Raw genomic sequence first — 18,672 nt, forward strand, 5'->3', positions numbered from 1 at the left:
TGAGCGTACTACGCGACGAAATCTTCACCGCGGGCCGTCATTAGACAAACAAACGTAACAAAGAATGAGAAACATTAGGCAATTGTTTGATTAAAATCTAAACTACAGACAGACAAAAATTTACTTTATTGACTCGGTGACGTAAGATAAATTCTTCAGAAGTCTGATACTAGTGCCTTCAGAGTACTTTTGCGTCATTTCCTCTTTGGGGGCACTAAGTTATGCTATCATAATGCAAGAAACTATCATGCATAAAACACTTGTAAAACCCTATACAAACGACTGAAGAATATCTGTTTGGTTTATTGTATATTATAGTTATTATCTATAAAAATTAATCAGTCAATTTACACATAAATGTATCTTATACTTATTCCAGTACAATCGTAAAACTATACAGTGGACGCTAAACAGAAAATGACATAGGTCCAACTTATTACTTCACATTTTCAATTGCTGACGATATCATGATATAGGGTGATATACTAGTATCTGAGTAATATATATTTTTTTTTGATATCGCATTAAATACATTAAAATCTAGAGAGGTAAGGACTTGGAGTATCGGTGTGCCGCCTTGGCGACCGACGACTGTTGCACGGCAAAGTTATCCAGTGCTATTCAAGTACTTTGATTTTTCAGCGACTTCTACATTAAATGTAAATCGAGGACAGTTGACAACCAAAATATCAGCATACTACTTCAGAGTTCTCATTTCAAAAGTGGTGTTTATAATGTCTTTTCCAAGTCTTAATTGGAGTGTGTCCTAATAAATAGACACGAGTGTGTCCTAATAAATAGACACCTTTAATACCGTTTCTATTTTCAGTAAACCACGCGAAGCATTTCTCTCAAGTTTTAATAAAGGCCTCTTATAAATAACATTTCCCATGAACAGAAGGGTTGGATCCGTGCCCGGGGCCTGATGCACGTGATAATCGGTAGATAAAGTTGCATCATCGTTTACTAACTAAACACCTTGTACTGGGTCAACGGTCTAGATTCCGTAAACATCACATCCCTAGCAAAGTAAACGGTCAATCGTGTGTTGACCCTCTTGTTTCACCAAACCCTGTCAGACTGATTAACAAATAAAATGAAACCTATTGTTTTAATTTTTTATTGAACTTTTTACCATCTGTTCTGGACTGACATTACCCTGGCCTTAGGCCCTGACAAAGATCTAGAACAGATGATATTATCATCAACACATGTAACAAAGGGCAATTACTCTCTCCAACCCGGAGTAAGCCCGTTATTCATCAGAATGTTAACACCAACTGCTTAACAGGAAAAAAATCCATTTTTAAAATTTTTCATTTTCAAAATAGTAACAAAATATCTCACATACTTTAAACGAGTATTTTAGGATTTTGAAAAGTGGTATAAACATGAAATTCAGATTCAGTCTCTTTTTATATCACAGATTAGCAGAGAAATATTTCAATTACAGTTTAAATCAATCAGATTTGAAAGGTTTAGAATTATTTAAATGAAAATCAACTGACATTCCTGGTCTAAGTAAAATTGTTTTTCATTAAAATATCAGTACATGATTTTGTGTATCAAATTATTGCACAGCCCTGACAAGAGCTCACTAACCCAGTAGCTTAGTTTATATATCTATAAATTCTCTATAAACATAAAAGCTTGCTATATTGGAGCTCACACAGGGTTTAGCAAATTAATTCTGGCTTAATGCTTACTTGTAGTGAAAAGCTTCTTTGAAATTGGGCCTCAATTATTTTTAAAAAAAGTACAGTTTTCAAAAGCATAAGAAAAAAAAATCTAAAAAGTCATGTTTTGGCATATTAAGACAGAAAGATTTTAAAACCTAGGCTGGTAGAACAGGAGACAGTTTGTCAGTTGTGATATGCTAAAACAATATATTTCTGTGAGAGCTGTAACCAGTGGCTGGGTCATCGTGTCCGGGGCTGACTGCTCACTTCTGGGCCCCGATCACTTCCCGTACGTCCGTACATACAGGGTATAGAAAGCCAATAGTAAAACTACCACCAGGTTCTCACACATAATAAAGAAATTGTTGTCACCAAATCATTATTCACAATTTCTGTTATAAAATTTTCCTCTGTTTTCCTGATAAAATCCATCTCATTTTGGTGTGCCGTCAGCATCGATTTCCCCGACGTTGATGCGATCTGGGTCGGCGGCACACGTAAATCCCAGAATACTGCTGTCAATTTTCTGCATCTTCTTCTTCTTCTTTCCCTTGGCTTTCTGTGTATCGGAGTCGTTGTTCTGATTCCCGCCGGACTGACGAAAATCTCTGGCTGGGGCTGGACCCCAAATACTGTCCTACAAACAGGAAATAAATACACTTGAATAAAACACTTAACATAAGCAAAAGGCCTGGGAAGTGCATAGCAAATACTTGCAATGTTCAATGTATGTACAAGACTTCGATAAATAAATTTTGTCTTTTTCTGAGGTTGGTTTTTTTTTTTGAAAGTTAATTTTCTTTTAAGGACAGATGATACAAAATTTTTTTTTATCAAATATCCTGAAATAACAACTTAAGTGATGTGTATATGAGTAATATGAAGGAGTTTTACAACATAGTTTTTATTTTTTCATTCGAAATTTTACAATGATTGAATTTAAAGTGACAAAAAATTGTATAGGTCAATAAGGATGGTTGCAGAAATGTAAGATTTTTAACATAGTAGAATTTTTTATCAATTTAAGATGAGAATATACAATTTAAATATACCAAATTTTAAGTGAAGATATTTATTTTTAAATTACAAAATTCTACAGTTAAAAAACTTGAAATATACCTCAACTGGTTGTCTAGCTCTGTTTCGACTTTGGCTTCGTTTCTCCAGAAACTGTTTGGCAAAATCTTGTGCACCTTTGGACTCCCCAACATACACTCGGACATAGTCATGGACCTGAAAAAACATATTGTACAGTGTCTAAACACATATTCTTTATAAATAAGTTACACTTATAGTATGCAATATTTTGGGGCACACTTGATTCAACACAGAGAGTCTTACATTCAATAACTTCACTATATCTTTAGGTCGCATCAAGGCAATACAATTACGATAAGCTACCTTATGTCTCAAAGAATAATATACAAGTTTCTTTTTTTTTTTATACATTATGCTTCAATGATAACAAATGAGCCTCGTCGGATAGAAATCGACCTTATGGCAAAATTTATCGAATTTGAGATTTTTGTGTTTTTTAATGGTCCATGTAAAACCATTACAAAAACTGAAAACGAATCAAAATATCTTCATTTAAAACAAAGTTATAACATTTTGAAATTGGTATGTTTGCAAAATTAACTCTGAGCATATCGTGGTTTTTAAACAAATTCAGTTGTAAACTGTTAACATGGTTTATTATTTCTTCCGTAGGGCACCTGTATGCGTAGCAATCCAAGCGGTATATCTAAGTTAAAAAAAATTGCTTAATAAATGACAAAAACAGATGATCATGATGTACAATCCCAAAAACTGCTTTAACTGCATTTCAAATCCTTTAAAAAGCGGATATCCCCCCACCCACCCCCCCAAGATCTTTAGTTTCTACTTTTCTGTCTTTCGTACCGACAGTTTTGTCTCTATGAACAGCTGAACTTCCAATAAACAAAATATAGATCTACACTATCCTGCTATTGCGTTTGATAAAGCCTGTATCTTCAAAGCATAACAAATATAAAACACAATTTTGTTAACTTACTTCATATGGGGATTCCACTTCCTTTAAAAATGCCACAAAAGTAGGAACTGCAAATACAAACAGACTCAAAGCTACAAAGTTTTATAAGTTTAAAAAAAATCCCACTGTAATAAATGAGGAAGAAATCAAACATGATGTTTGATTCTCTCTGTGTCAAAATTAGAGCAATATCAATACTTAATGTCTACTCATGTATTGATGCCTTCAGTGCCTTGTTAACATTATTACAATGTATCAGTACTTACTGTCTACTGATGTATTGAGGGCCTTCAGTGCCTTGTTCAACAAAAAAATTAGCCACTATGTCTTTACATTATTAACCCCCTCGCCACTCCTAGTAAAAACTTAATCGTCTTTTCATCAAATGTCTATTATCCACAATGTAGAAAAATAAATAAGTAAATATACATGTACTGAATTTTGAGAACACCTTCAAGATTGTCACACCACTGAGAGAAATTTTTATCTGTTGCATGCCTTGATATAATCTCTGGACTGCCTCCTGATAAAAACAAGGAATAAGCAAGCTTATGTTTAAGCCAAATTCATTTTAAAGATGATGCTGATTTAACTTGTACATTTATGAGAAACGTTTTGATACAAAAATAGGACTTTGTCACAATGATATTTGTTTTCAAAGAAAGCGAAGGGGCATACCGTGTCCCTGTAAATATCTTGTTTTCTTCTAATAAATTAATATTTCCTTACATAGAAAGCCTTTCTTTGTAAAATTTTCATTTCTGTGTTACAATATGAAGTGCATAATATCATATAGTTGTACTTGCTTTACACAGCTATGAGCTTAAATTTCCCTCTTTATTTTTTTCATCTTTTTAAAATCTACATTTAAGATTTTTACACATTGTCACACCTACCTCTTCTTTGCCTCGTTTTGAGGGCTTTCCTTTGTTAGATTGTGCTGTGGGTGGGGCTTTCTGCTGAGGCTGTCCCTTTAAGGTGGGAAACTCAGTAGTCACTCCTCCCTGATTACTGGAAAAAAAATTCTCAATTCAAAATTTGATACACATTGAAATGCATTATGGGCTACTATGGTATCATCAAGATGTAAAATTCAACCTTCTAGATTGAAGTCTTTGTGCCTAAAAATTTCAGGCAGACTGGTATATTGTTTTAAATGTACAAATAAAAGCCTTTTTTAAGTAAACCCATAATATACTTCATGCTACACTTATTACACATTTCATTACCGCACCATTTTTACATATAAACATGTTAAGTTATTGCAAAATGCTACTTCAATGTATTGATGACCTTGAATGACTTACCTTGGTTTAGTAGCTCGTTTTGAGGATATAATGGCATCATCCCAGAATCCAAGAGACCCGGCTCCATTACTGGCACTGCTGTTAGCAGTAGATGACTGACGGGCGGCATTCCCCCATGCCCCCTCACTGGCCCAGTGGGAGGAGGAGATGAGACCCCCTCCCCAGGCACTCGCTGCACCCAGGCTTAGGTTTTGCTGTAGAAAAAAGATTATTTTAGTCAATAAGAACAGATCCTGAATTCTGTGATGGATATTCATTATTAAAAGATTCTTCTTTCTGTAAAAGTCATGAAATACAGTATGCAAACTAAGGCCATAAAAAATTGAAATCTTGGTTCTCAGGCCCGCGCGCATCCGTTTTGAGGTAGCCGCATTGCCGATTTTATTGTATTTTTGATAAAATAAAAAGTTGTAATGCGCAAGAAGATTTTTTGCAAAAAAATTAACGGGGTTCAAAAATTAACATTTCGAATAGTTTAGAACACCTATTCAAATATTACTTTTTTTAGCCATTTACAATGAATTTTGGCTACTTCGTTTGAAAATACATTCGAGGATATTACCTACGATGTTTACATGCTGTTAAGCAATGGTTACAGTAGAATTTTTTTTGATCATGAAATGGAAAGTATATCTGTAATGAAAAAAGAAAATATCTTTATGTTAAAGAAGAGAGACAAAATTAAAATAAAAAAAATATCTCCCTCATCTAATTTATTGCCAATAAAATGAAAAATAAAATGCCGTCCCTCCGGACAATGCTGTTTTGGAGAAACTGATATATGGCCTGAGAACCAGGGAATTAATTTTTGATAGCTTAACCTTGGCCTGGCTTTGTTGCTGTTTTTGTTGTTTTTCTTCTTCTAATTTCCTCTGTTCTTCCTGAATTTCAAGTAATGTCTTCATGCTTTGTTGCTGGCTAGGAAATCTGCAAATAAAATGGCATCTAGCCTTGTAAAATTTAGCTGTAGCTGTATTCTTTTAACTTGCTTCATAGAAGTCACCAAATTCAATTTTAAAAACTTGCCAAAAAATGCTATCATGAAGCTGGAAAAGAAATTCATCTGTATACTGTAAACCAATTTTTATTGATGGGTAAGAAACATATGTGAGTTTCGTGGAGTACTGTAAGATCAAATATTTTCATGGGGTCAAATTTTCCTAGTTTGAGGAAAAAATCTTGGTTCATGAATTTGATTTCACAGATGAAGAATTGTTGAGTTGTTATGTATGTGTTTACATTTCGTGGTGGACATGAATTCGAGGATCTATTCATACCTCTAAAACAAAGAAAATTAAACCTAACAAAAATTTGTGATTTCACAGTACATGTACTTGAATGAAACATATGGAGATAACGAACAGTATTCAAGATTTATTCATGTGTAAGAAATGAACTTGAAAATATAAATTGCAGCATACACTTTGCTTTGCATTTGTATAAAGATGTTTCCTTAGTTTCAAAATGATTTAAATCTGATGAATTGCAATTAAAAGATGCAAATAATAGCTGATTAACAGTATACATGATTGCACAGTTTTTCATTCATTATGTAAGACACACACAAATGTTCCAGCAACTCCACTCTATGGATAACGAGACCATGAGCTGAACACTGCTATGAATATGATGTAGTAACATACTTCAAAATGCAAGCGCCTCAACTTAAGCCCTTGCAATTTACTTCTGTCATAAAAAGGCCAAACATGACCATGTTTTGATCAAATTAAATCTAAGAACATGGGTACTAATAATTTGACTGAAACCATTTCCATCTTATGAAGATTTTGTTTTTATTTTTATAAATAAGAAGGGAACTTCTAACAGCTCCCTTCTTGATTGTGTGCCTACAGGGCCTTAATTGTTCTTGAGATGATTTTAAGTTTGTTTTTTTTCCCATAATATTTTATAATATTAATGAATAGGTTAACATAAATGTAAATAGAAAATTATCATACTTGCATTGGGGCAAGGGGGTTCATGCTATGATTTATTGTCAAAAATCAAGTAAACTGAAAATGAGTACAGTGTATTTCTTTCCTCAAATTGTGAAAATTGAATATATCTTTTACATGGGTTGGTGATTGACATCAAACTAAAATGCTGATAAATATTTTCATCAAATGCATCTCAGACACAAGTTTTAATGAAGGAAATGACAGCAGCTGACATTGTAAGGGTACAGATCACAATATCAAGACAAACAAACACTCCAGTTACATTACCTGGTATATTGTTTTAAATGCAAACTGAAGATAAACAATACTTGATGAACACTTATTAAATTTATTCATTTTTACATGATAAAGAGAGAGTTATTAATTCTTACATTTGACTGGACCATGATTTCTGTTGTTGTTGTTGTTGCTGTAAGGCCATCATCTGTTGTCTCTCATTCTCCAATTTTCTTTGAAGCTACAATGAACAAAATCAAAGGCCTGACGGCCTGAGAGGCGCATCGCATTGAGGGTATAAAACTTTTTTTTTTCTTAGAGAAATTCAACATCAATGTTAAGGGAATGAATGAATCCAGGAATAAGAATTTAAAAAATAACTAACGTTTCTTTGAGGTTAAAAAAATTGAGCCATGGCTCTGAGTTTTAGCCAACCGATCATGTGAAGGAGAGGAAAAACATTTTTTTTTTTTTTTAAAAAAGATAATCTGATATATCGGTTATAATTCGTTGATATTTAAATTAAATCATAATTGATTTTAATTGTATTTTAATTCTTTTTTATTTTTATTCTTTTACTTTTAAAAATGAAATAATGAATGTCAATATAGAAATTACTAGTAATGATTATTGAAGAAATTTATATAATTTCATATCTGAATTATTTCAAATTTTTCATTATGTGAACTTTTATAAATAACTACTTTGTTTTGAACTTGATTTCCCAATATAAATGTTGCACAATATATAACAAATGTTATATACATGAAATGTTCATGTAAATTATACGGGACTTAAATAAACAATCGGGCGTGGTATACAGTTTATTATGAACCCGATACAAAACCGAGTAATTTATAGTACGAGCTGTTGTTATGCAAATAGATCTTACTCCGCGCAGGGCATGTTTGTTGTTGTTTTCTCTCTTTGTTTTAATTGTTCATTTTCTCATTTTTTGTAACCTCTGTTGATTCAAAGTAAAAACAACATGTATGTGTGAGATTTTATGTTATTAGCTGTTTAAGACACACACAATGGATATCGCCAAGGCTATCTAAATTTAATTCCATGAGCTGAACATGCTATGAATATTTAGTCCAAAACAGATGCGGGAGGGCGGCATTTTATTTTGCATTTTATTGGCAAAAAAGTACATGACCATGTTTTTTTTTAAGAACATTTTAATTTGACTGAAACCATTTTCTTTAACATAAAGATTTTTTTTTTAATCACAGATATACTTTCCAGCTTTCTTCAAAATTTGTGCTTTATCCATTGCTTAACAGCTTGTAATGATCGTAGGTAATGTCTTTGAATGTATTTTAATATTAATGAATAGGCCAAAATCTCATTGTAAATGGCTACCGGAAGTGATATTTGAAAACTCAAGTAAACTGAAAATGAGTAGTGAATTTCTTTCCTCAAATTGTGAAAATTGCAATATAACTTTTTATGGTTTATCAAAAATACAATAAAATCATCAAATGCAGACACAAGTTTTAATGAAGGAAATGCGCGCGGGGGTACAGATCACAATATCAAGACAAACAAAATTTTATATGGCCCAACTTGTCAATGTACATTAGCACTATTTTTAATAACGTGTTAAAGAGAGATCAATATTGTTAGTCATTTGCCGCCGCATGATTTCTGTTGTTGTTGTTGGCAGGTGATCGTCTCTGAGGCTGCATTTTCTTTGAAAACGATGCGCCTCAAAAATGACTTATCATGATGCACAAGAGTACAAATTTGATACCCAATAAATGTTCTTTAATCATAGACCTACATTGTCATTCCAATTCAGTTTGTTGACTAATAATGAAGAGCTCTTTTCCCCCATGAAAAAGAGGGGATCCTTTAAATAGATGTATTGGTGGTTTATGGTAAAGATGGGTTTATGGGGAAAAAATCTTTTGAAATTTAATGATTTAAGTCTTAACCCGTCATTTATTTCAAAGGGAAACAACTCAGAGATCATTCTACAGTGATTTTTTTTTTATCTAGCAAGTGTACCTATACATTCCTATGTCTGTTTATTTATTTTTTTTTAAATTAGTAAATTGACACTTTCTTCTTCTTACCTCCTCTTTCTCCCTTCGATCAATCTCTTCCTGTTTCTGTATCTCTAACAGAGACTTTGTTTTCTGGGGGGACTGTGTTGCTGGTTGGCTTCCCCACTGTGCATGAGAGGGCAGCTGGAATATAAATAAACATAAATACTGTAAAACTTTTCCCTCTGACCCAATCATATGTTAACACATGTAAAAGAAAAAGATATTTGTTTATGTACTGACAACAGCTATTTACCTGGATATTGGCCAGTTGTTCTTGCTGGAGTTTTTTCAGGGCCTCCTGTTGTTGTCTTTGTTGTTCCTGTCGTCGTTGTAACTCCAGTTGTTTCTGTTTCTCCAGCTCCTCCAGCTCTCGTTTCTTCTGTTCTTGTTGTCGGAACATCTCCTGCTGTTGTCTTTGTAATTCCTCTTGTCTCTTCAGTTCTTCCTGTCGCTTCAGTTCTTCTTGTCTCTTCATCTCTCTTTGTCTGTAAAAAAAAATCACAATATACTTATTAATTTACCATTTAATTTTAGATTTAAAGGCATCCATCTCATAACAACAAAAATATTTTTCAATATTTAAGAAAAAAAGTAAATTCATGTTTCCCTATCACTCCTTCAGTTCTAAATGAATTAAACTCCAATAAATTTATTTATAACTCTTTTCTTCATATCAAACAATCATCGATATTTATGATCTGACCTCATTTCCTCGTCTTTCTTCCTGAGCTCCTCCAGTTTCCTCAGTTCTTCATCTCTTTGTTTTTTAAGTCTTTCTTCTTCTTCCTGTCTCCTCCTTGTCTCCTCCTCTTTTCTCCGAGCTTCTTCAATCTTCTGCAATACAAATAATCAACTGTCAAAAATATTCACAGTAAAGAGACTGGCGATAATTTCACAGAGTTTTTATCCTGATTCCATATTTCTTTACCTGTAATTCTAGTAGCTTCAGCTCTTCTCTCTTTCTCTCCATCTCCTCTTTCTCTCTCTGGATTTCCAGCTGTTGTTTCAGTAGTTCTTCCTGCTTCTTTAAGTACTCCTGTTCACGCTTCACTTCCTCTTCTCGTTTCTTTCTCATTAACTCCTCCTCTTTTTCCTGCAGATAAAGCAGTGCAGTCACATTATTTTTTGAAAACTTTGTGTATGTTTACAACTTCTAGACTGTAATGTTTTGGATAAATACCCTTCTCACTCTTTCTTGCTCTAAATCTGGAGTTGACCTTGAGTGTGGATTTACATCCCACACACTATTAGGATTTGCACCTGAAATAAAAACTCACCATGAAGATTTGGAATTCACTACGATTTTACAGATACTGGATAAGCATCTTCTGAGTATATTTTACCTGTGGGTACGGGGGGCTGGACGCCGCCCCAGATTGAGCCCTCCTCTACCGGTAAATCACTGGGTTGAGACATGGAGCGGTGAAATGAGGGGTGACTAGATGAGGTGGGTGGATGATCAGCTGCTGCCTCTGTGGGTGGGGATCTATAATATAATATAAATTTAATGTGAAATAAAACATTTTAAAGTTTCAAACTCATGCACAAAATAAAATGCCCAAAATTTCCATCGATATGGTAGATTTTCAAATCACATTGCATCTCACTTATACTTATTAAAGGCTTTGAATTTAAAAAAATCAACAAAACTTACATAATAAGTAACTTTCAAAATGATGCTTATTAGATAAATATCAAAATTCCATGGACACACAATGTACAAATTTACAAAGTTGTACCTTGGAGATAGTTTGGGCTGCATTGGTAACATGACGGGGGAGGTCTGTTTCATCATCAGCTGCATGGCGATCTGTTTCTGTTGGGCGGGGGACAGGTTCTTATACTGACTGTTCTCCTGTACGTGCTGCATGATCTGCTGAATCTGCTGCATCTGGAATTGTCTGTAAAACAAGGAATTACATTATTATTATTACCTATAATAACAAAACGTCAAAAAGTACTAATCCAGTTTTTGTGCTTTAATCTAATCCCAGGTGCACAAGAAACACAACAACAATCTGATACATTTTCAAAAAGAAAAATAAAAGGAGAAATTGTTCAATAATGCACCAATATCTGAAAGTTGGGTTAAGATATCCTATGTGATTCCTGGAAACTGACCCATCAATGATTTTAACCTTGCAGCTACCCACTTAAAAAGCGAGATAAACAGGCATTGCAGGGATGACACAATTCCATAATTCCCTTTCGATTTGAGTTAGGGGAGACACAATAGATCATGGTATCCATGCACCAGATTTACCTTAGCAGTTGCTGTTGCATGACTTGTTGCTGGAGGAGATACTGAGCATGTAGAGCCTTAAGTTGCTCCTGTTGTTGTTGTAAGTGTAACTGTTCTAGACTGGGCTGACTTGCAGGGGGTGCATTCTGTAAAATGATGTACAAGTGTCAAGTCACCGGGATACTGTTCTTAAATAAAACATTCTTTATACATGTACCAAGACAATTTCCTTTGATATTCTATACGAAGACTTCATACCAATAATGGTGGAGCAGCTGGCCCAGGTAAAAATGGGACACGTCCCCAGCGTTTAATCAGTTCACCTACAAATAGTAATCATATTTATAGCTGTGGTCCTAAGTTTTCAACAAAGCAGTGATTTCAACAGTCCTGTGTGGTATTAACTTTACCTAAAGCAGAAAATTTGTCATCACAGCCCCTTCTGACAAAGAGATCCATGGTGAAGTAGCCCGCACTGAACCACTCAGCCATTTCATTGGATGTAAATGGACCTGAAAAATAAGTCAGAAGTATTCAAAACTGAATTTGTTTAATTAATCATCTAAAAATATCAATGAATTGAATGCATAATTTGCACCTTGTGTATCTCCCTGGGGGTCCCTGTAAAACCATTTCTGTGCGTTTTCATGGTCCATTGGTACTGCTATACTGGGGGAGATCTGGGGCATGCTGGGAGTGGATTGAGGCACAGTAGGGGGGACTGGACTGCTCTTTATCTCTTTTTCTTCTTCCTTATATTACAAAAAGAAAAGTTTTTAAAGTTTTACATAATACAGATTACAGTAAGACTTGATTTTTAACAATGCTAAATCAATCACCCAGAATTTATATTTCTCATATGCATGTATTAAACTAATTCTATAACTTAAGCATTGCTTTCAACATTTATAGCACAAATCTCAATTAAATCAATACAGAACTCTCAATTTTTATCTAACTCTAGCCTACCTCAGCAGTCATTGCCGATAGAACCATATTTTCGGCGGTGTCCTGCAGTCTATCCAGTGCCTCCCTCTCTACCTCAGACACAGTAACCCCCTTCTTTTTTGGTGCTGGTTGCTGGTCCCTTTCCTTTTCCTCCCTCTTTGTATCTGTTTTGGCACTTTGTACAGAACCCGCAGCAAGCGTAGCACTTTGTTTTTTGTTATCATCACCAGAATTTTGAGCACTATTTTTTTGTTCAGATTTGTCCTCCTTTTTTAGTTCCTCTTTCTTTGGTTTTTCAGCTTTTTTGTTGTGTTGTGGATTAGTGTTAGATATCACAGTTTTATTTTCCGTCACCTTGTCCTGTTTTTTGGGAGGCACTTTCTCCTCTGTTTTGTCTGAGGGTTTAGAGGGCTCTTCCTTTGAATGCTGTTTGGACTCCACTTTACCTGAATCTTTTGTGTCCGATGGGGGAGATTTAGCAGTTGCTTCCTTTTGTTGATTGTCTTTATTGTTTAAATCTTCAGGCTGTTCAGAACAACAAGACAACTTAAAGACAATCTATAAATCTAGACCTCTAATATTTTTCTGCAGGCTTGCAGTTTATGAAGGTTTGTTTTAGAAATATCTTGAAGAAAAGGAACATTGTGTTCATCATATTTTAGTGTCGTGAATGAGTAAAAAGATACTAAATTGATAGGTCTAAGCATCAAATATCAAATTCAGTATTCAAGTACTTGGAGAAACATAAAACCATCCAACATTTCCTGATAGTTAACATTATAAGTCAGTTTGTATTTCTTTTTTTTCAGAGCCATCTTTCTGTTATCTTAATTGCCTAGCATGGATTTTAGACCTTGTCTGTTGTCAAACATAAACACCTCGGTCAGTGTCAGCACATTTTGTTTGTAGCCATGAAAACATGATGCTTGTAAAGATTCAGATAATTTCAACAATTATATAGGAATATATAAAGAATATTCTGATTACATGGAATGTCAAAGGTGATAAGAAAATAGAATTCCATTATAATGTTATTATTACCTTTGTCGAGACAAATGCTCCACTTGAATCAAAAGTTCCAACTTCTTCCACGTCATCTGAATCAGGCATGCTCCACTCGGGTAAAATTTCTAAAACAATTCTCAAATATTAATTTGTATCAACAATACATCATTTTGATTAAGCATGGAAAAGATCAGATGAAAATCTTACCATCGTCGTCCCAGGATTCACTGGTCCGTGACCGCTGATATGTTCGCCCTCCCCTATCAAATCCTCCCCTGTGTATTCCATTTTGTCTCCTGTCAGGGTCAAACCCCCCTCTTGTTGACGGGTCTCTCCAACTCCCCCTTGTATCTACTCAGATAATTTTACTATTGTAAATCTGTTCTTTAGGCCAAAAAAAAAATTAATAGTTTCTCAGGCCAACAAATTCAAAATTCAATGCGGCAGGCAGGCTTTTTTTTTGGAAGTAGATTTTACACCTGTTTTAAGCCATTTCTTCAATAAAATTATAGTAACTACTACTTCTTAATTTTTGTTCTCTGAAATTAGGTATAATATGTATTCAACTTTAAATAATGTTATTCCAAACATTATTTTAAAAGTTAGTTCATAAAATTCTGTAAATTTAGAAGAAATAAATTGTTTTTCTAATAAAAACATCTATCTTAGCATTAATAAAAAGGGGAATAATTCGGTTTTCTTTATCAACTTGGAAAAATAGAAAATTGAGTTATTTCCAATTTCAATATGTCAATAATGATATTTTCCCGCGTTTCGCTAGTATAGCGGGAAAATGTTGTATTAATGACAAGATGTTTATACGCATGTTGTGTGGATTGGTCAGAGAGTGACCAATAGAAATTGATTTTGAGGTGTAGTAGAGAACTGGTTTTTAAAGGTTGGTCACTTCTAGCCGCCGACTTAAGCGTGCAACAGCTTAATTTTCTTTTTTTAGGCTACATAAAATTGAAATTCTGGTTCTCAGGCCCGCGCGCATCCGTTTTGAGGTAGCCGCACTGCTAATTTTATCGTATTTTTGATAAAATGTGTCCGGAAAAAAAAATTCCGCCTCATTTTTTTTGTAGTTTAGTATTCAAATATCACTTCCGGTAGCCATTTGCATGGAGATTTTAGCTACTTTGTTTGAAAATACATTCGAGGACCTTATCTACGATGTTCACACACTGATAAACAATGGATAAAGCAGAAATTTTGATCAGACATGGAAAGTATATCTGTGATTAAAAAAATTATCTTTATGTGAAAGAAAATTCGAAAATTAAAAAAATACCTCCCTCATCTACTTTAATACCAATAAAAAGATAAATAAAAAGCCGCCCTCCCGCATCTGTGTTGGAGAAAATTGGCCTGAGAACCAGAGAATTAAATTTAGATAGCCTTATAGATAAGGGTATAAATGAATATATTTTTTTGATTTTTTTCTTAGGGTTGATAGGTAAAATCCAGCGGCATGACGGACACATTCAGTTTTTAAAAAATTATTTTTAATTTGATGCTTTTTCATGTTTTTCACAAAAATATAGTATAGAATATTATAATAGATGCAGCAGTTTTGGGGAATTTTGATGTTTTTATTTCTCATACACAATGTTCTGTGTTATATATATGTATATTGATGTACTGTTTAGTGGAAACTGTCAATAAAATAAGGCCTCCAGCGCACGCACGGCTGGCTGTCATGCATAGAATGTTGTTGTTTTATGTTTGTATAAAAGTAATGGAGTGAATACAATCTGATCAAGCCGTTGTTAATATTGAGAAACTATTGATTAATTTTTTTTTGCCTTATGTAAAAATTTAAAAGGGTGGGAGAAAATAGCATTATGGACTTGAAAAAAATAAATTAGCCTAAAATATATTTTTTAATTAAAACCTACTCCACTTGGATCCTCCCGCTCTCCTCCAGTCTCCCTCATCCTCTTCCTCCTCATTACCTCCCCTGTCTCTCCAGTTCTCACTGCTCAAGGAACGGTTAAATTCACGTTTAGGAGGACCACTGGATCCATCATCATATCTAGCTGTGTTGTAATTTCTTTTTGCACCACTACAATAATTAATTACTTAGTACAAGGATGTACTTCACTACATATTTTCTCAAGTTCATCTTTTAAAAGAAATGTTTTCCTGCTTCCACCCAACTAATGATAAAAAAAATTGGGGTGGGTTGAGGGAATGTTAAACTTAAAATATTTCATGAAATGGGAGATTACGTTAATACATGATCAGTGTTTTCCCTAAGAACCAGCTACCGGCCAAATTGACCGCTTCAACTTACAACCAGAAGTCTCTGTCGAGACTGAAGCTCTACTGGTCTGTACGTACAGCAAATGAGGAGAAAAGTTTTTAAGCAGTTGGGAATTGAAACTTTACCACAGCAATAAAAAGAATAATGATCCTTGATTAAGTCTCTTTATGTCCTTAGTGTAGTCTACTTGCATGTCACATTATATTATAATAATCAAACTGTATTTGGAGTGGCATTTTGAGAGTATTTAACAGAAATTTCTATTTTTAGTTACCACGGCAACACCCTTCATCAAAATCAAAAACTGATACACAGAATTATGTGTTTTAGTGTAGTCTACTTGTGTGTCAAGTATATTGAAATCAGACCAAAACTGTAGGAGGAGTAGCATTTTGAAAAATTGTTTACAGACAGACAGACAGACGGACAGACAGACGGAAATTTACTATCGCACCTTTCTGACCAGTAGAGCTAAAAATGCCTTTTTGAAATAAAAATTTGTTATAAGGTTCACAGAGATTCTGTTCATAAACCTCAGCCCCTAGCCTGTTACAAATGATCTCTAACCTTTTACTTTAAAGTAAAGGGAAAACACTGTATGATATTATTCCAGAGTAAATAAAAAAAAAGTTTCTCAGAGTTAAAATTAAAGTTTTGAGTTAGACCATTTCCAGTTCATCAGTCGGGAGGAGCGAAACACTTGACAATTAAGAAATAGCACGAGTAAAGCAGAAATCTTACACTTCTTCCCATCCATCATTTCTGTTGAGTGGGGGAGGGCGACCAAATCCCCCGCCTGTCTCCTCATAGGACATTCCCCTCTGCATGTAATCTCCTCTACCTCTCCCTGTACCAAAGGGGGAAAAAACTTCAATGTCACAGTCTTGAAACTTTTTCATTTTTATTTTTAATAATTAAAAAAAATATATGTTTCTAATACTTGATTTGTCAGATATTAAGATAAACATATTAAACCAGGTAAATAACTTACCTCTGCCCCTCCCCCTATCTGGTCCTCCCCCTCTGGCACCTCGTATCCCAGGAGGTCCACCTCGCCCAAACATTCTTAATACTGCTACGCTATTTACAGACTGGGATAATATCCTCTACATAAACAAAGAAACTTTGTATAAAATCCATAAAAACACAACAGAAATTGAATATTTGTTACTTCTCATATTACAATTTTACCTGTTCTTCTTCAGATAATGGGACTAGAGCAAGAGGTTCTTGTTTTTTCTCAACATATACTGGGGTTAGTTTTTTGAGTTCTTCAGGAGGGTCTATGTCTGGATTAAACAAGGCCAGCATCTCTTCTCTACCGTACCGATGCTCTGCCAGTTTATACTTCCCAAACCCTGGGGAAGGGGGAGGCGTCCCCACATTGTTTCCATCTGACAAGGCACGAAGCCTACAAAGTACAATAAAAAGCATTAAAAACTATAAAATTGTTCACCTTCTTTCAATATACTATTCATTTGACTTCATATGAATTTGCAGATTGGGCCATCTTAAAAATAATGTCTGTGTGTAAACTCTTCAATCAATATTGGGTTTGCATGATTGGGAAAATCTTTTTTCCAGAAAATTTCAATATATTTGATGACCTGAATAAGAGGAATAAAAAGAAAAAAAAATATTGTGTTCTGGAATAGAAAAAAAAGTTTTGAGTCGGCCATTTTTAGTCAGTCTGTCGGGGGCATCCATATAGTTTGTTACAGATGGTCTTGCCATTGAAGGAACAAAAATTTCAGTTACATTAGAGCAGAAAACCAATTTTGTTTTATCTGTTTTTCTGCATTGCCTTATGAAATTTAGATTTTAGATGACAAGTTGGTCTAATATGTCTAGTTTGAGAGATTAACATCGATTCACACACAAGTTTTGTTGCAAATGAAGAACATTTCATTGTTGTGCATTTTTCCTAAATATCAAAGTCCATTTTTTAAAATTAAATTTTAGGTTTCAGTGGCAACTTTTTATTTTTAACAATGAATGCTAGAGGTCATGTGGTGCCAAAAGCATATTGCCCTTAATCACTAACATGCTGCAACACTTGCAAAGCAGCTTTTGAGAGAAGACAGCAATAATAGATATAGTTAACTTGACTTTTCCCTTACCACTCTGGACCAAATTTCAGTGTGTCTGCCATTCTACTACAATCTGAAAAAAGACAAGAATTTTAGATTAGTACTGACTTCAATGTTTTGCCTCAAGTTCTGCTAATCACATGGCAGATCCAAACCTTGTACATTGACATACAATTTCGTTCTTTTCGAACATTCAGTATACTTAAGATAGTTTGAAGTAAAAGAGTCAAACAGAGTCATTTTATTACATTCTTAATGTCTATCATCAAGTCCAATTCCACACACCTCGGGTGACTGTGCATACACTCCTGATTAAGAAATTTCTGCAGAAAGGTGCCAAGATGTCAACAGTTTGACATCGTTTTTTAGTATATTTTTTCTAAAGCAACCTTAATCAGTTTGTACGATAGTCGCCAAAGGTGTATTAATGAACAAAATGGACCGACATTGGCCTTAGCGTGTCAATACCTATCTGTTAAAATACTTTTTCACCAGCCTGAACACGAAGCACAAAACCAATATGGCCGTAAGTTTGTGTATGTACCACGTGACCCACTTCTTGCCGGAAGTGACCGATAACTAATAATAAAAAAATCAACCCGCGAAAATTCGAAAGCAGTCCGAGGATATGAAAAGTGGGTTGGTTACAGGTATTTATCCCGTGTGGTTTTATTTGCAGCTTGATGATAAAATGTAAAATGCGTGAAGTTGTACCATTTGGAATTCTTGAAAGAAATAAACCCAATGATAGCTGCAGCTATGTTTAGTCATAGACGTATAAGAGACCCTATCTTATATGTCCCTGGTTTAGTTGAGAACATAGCGGATAAGATGCCAGTTTTTGACATTAAAAAAAATACACACTCTATAAAATGAGCAAGGTTGGTCTGCAG

At 34.2% G+C, this 18,672-nt stretch overlaps 1 protein-coding gene across 1 annotated transcript; it reads right to left on the minus strand.

Annotated features, from left to right (window-relative positions):
* Positions 1-1,753: 1,753 nt before the first annotated feature.
* On the minus strand, positions 1,754-18,358 carry LOC134271175 (GRB10-interacting GYF protein 2-like). Its single transcript, XM_062753420.1, is given in 30 exon segments — positions 1,754-2,316; positions 2,799-2,912; positions 3,715-3,761; positions 3,960-3,991; positions 4,153-4,189; positions 4,192-4,216; positions 4,590-4,704; positions 5,001-5,194; positions 5,822-5,945; positions 7,330-7,415; positions 9,256-9,369; positions 9,482-9,713; positions 9,932-10,062; positions 10,157-10,321; positions 10,409-10,488; positions 10,572-10,714; positions 10,968-11,129; positions 11,492-11,616; positions 11,729-11,793; positions 11,881-11,982; positions 12,069-12,222; positions 12,440-12,943; positions 13,460-13,548; positions 13,631-13,774; positions 15,322-15,488; positions 16,431-16,536; positions 16,681-16,795; positions 16,881-17,100; positions 17,810-17,852; positions 18,248-18,358. Coding segments are annotated over 29 exon segments (3,828 nt in total). The 5' UTR covers positions 17,842-17,852; positions 18,248-18,358; the 3' UTR covers positions 1,754-2,112.
* Positions 18,359-18,672: the final 314 nt, after the last annotated feature.

Source organism: Saccostrea cucullata, unplaced genomic scaffold, assembly GCF_032062105.1.
Source record: "Saccostrea cucullata isolate Sc308-1 unplaced genomic scaffold, CSIRO_AGI_Scuc_v1 ctg750, whole genome shotgun sequence".
In the NCBI taxonomy this organism is placed as follows: domain Eukaryota; kingdom Metazoa; phylum Mollusca; class Bivalvia; order Ostreida; family Ostreidae; genus Saccostrea; species Saccostrea cuccullata.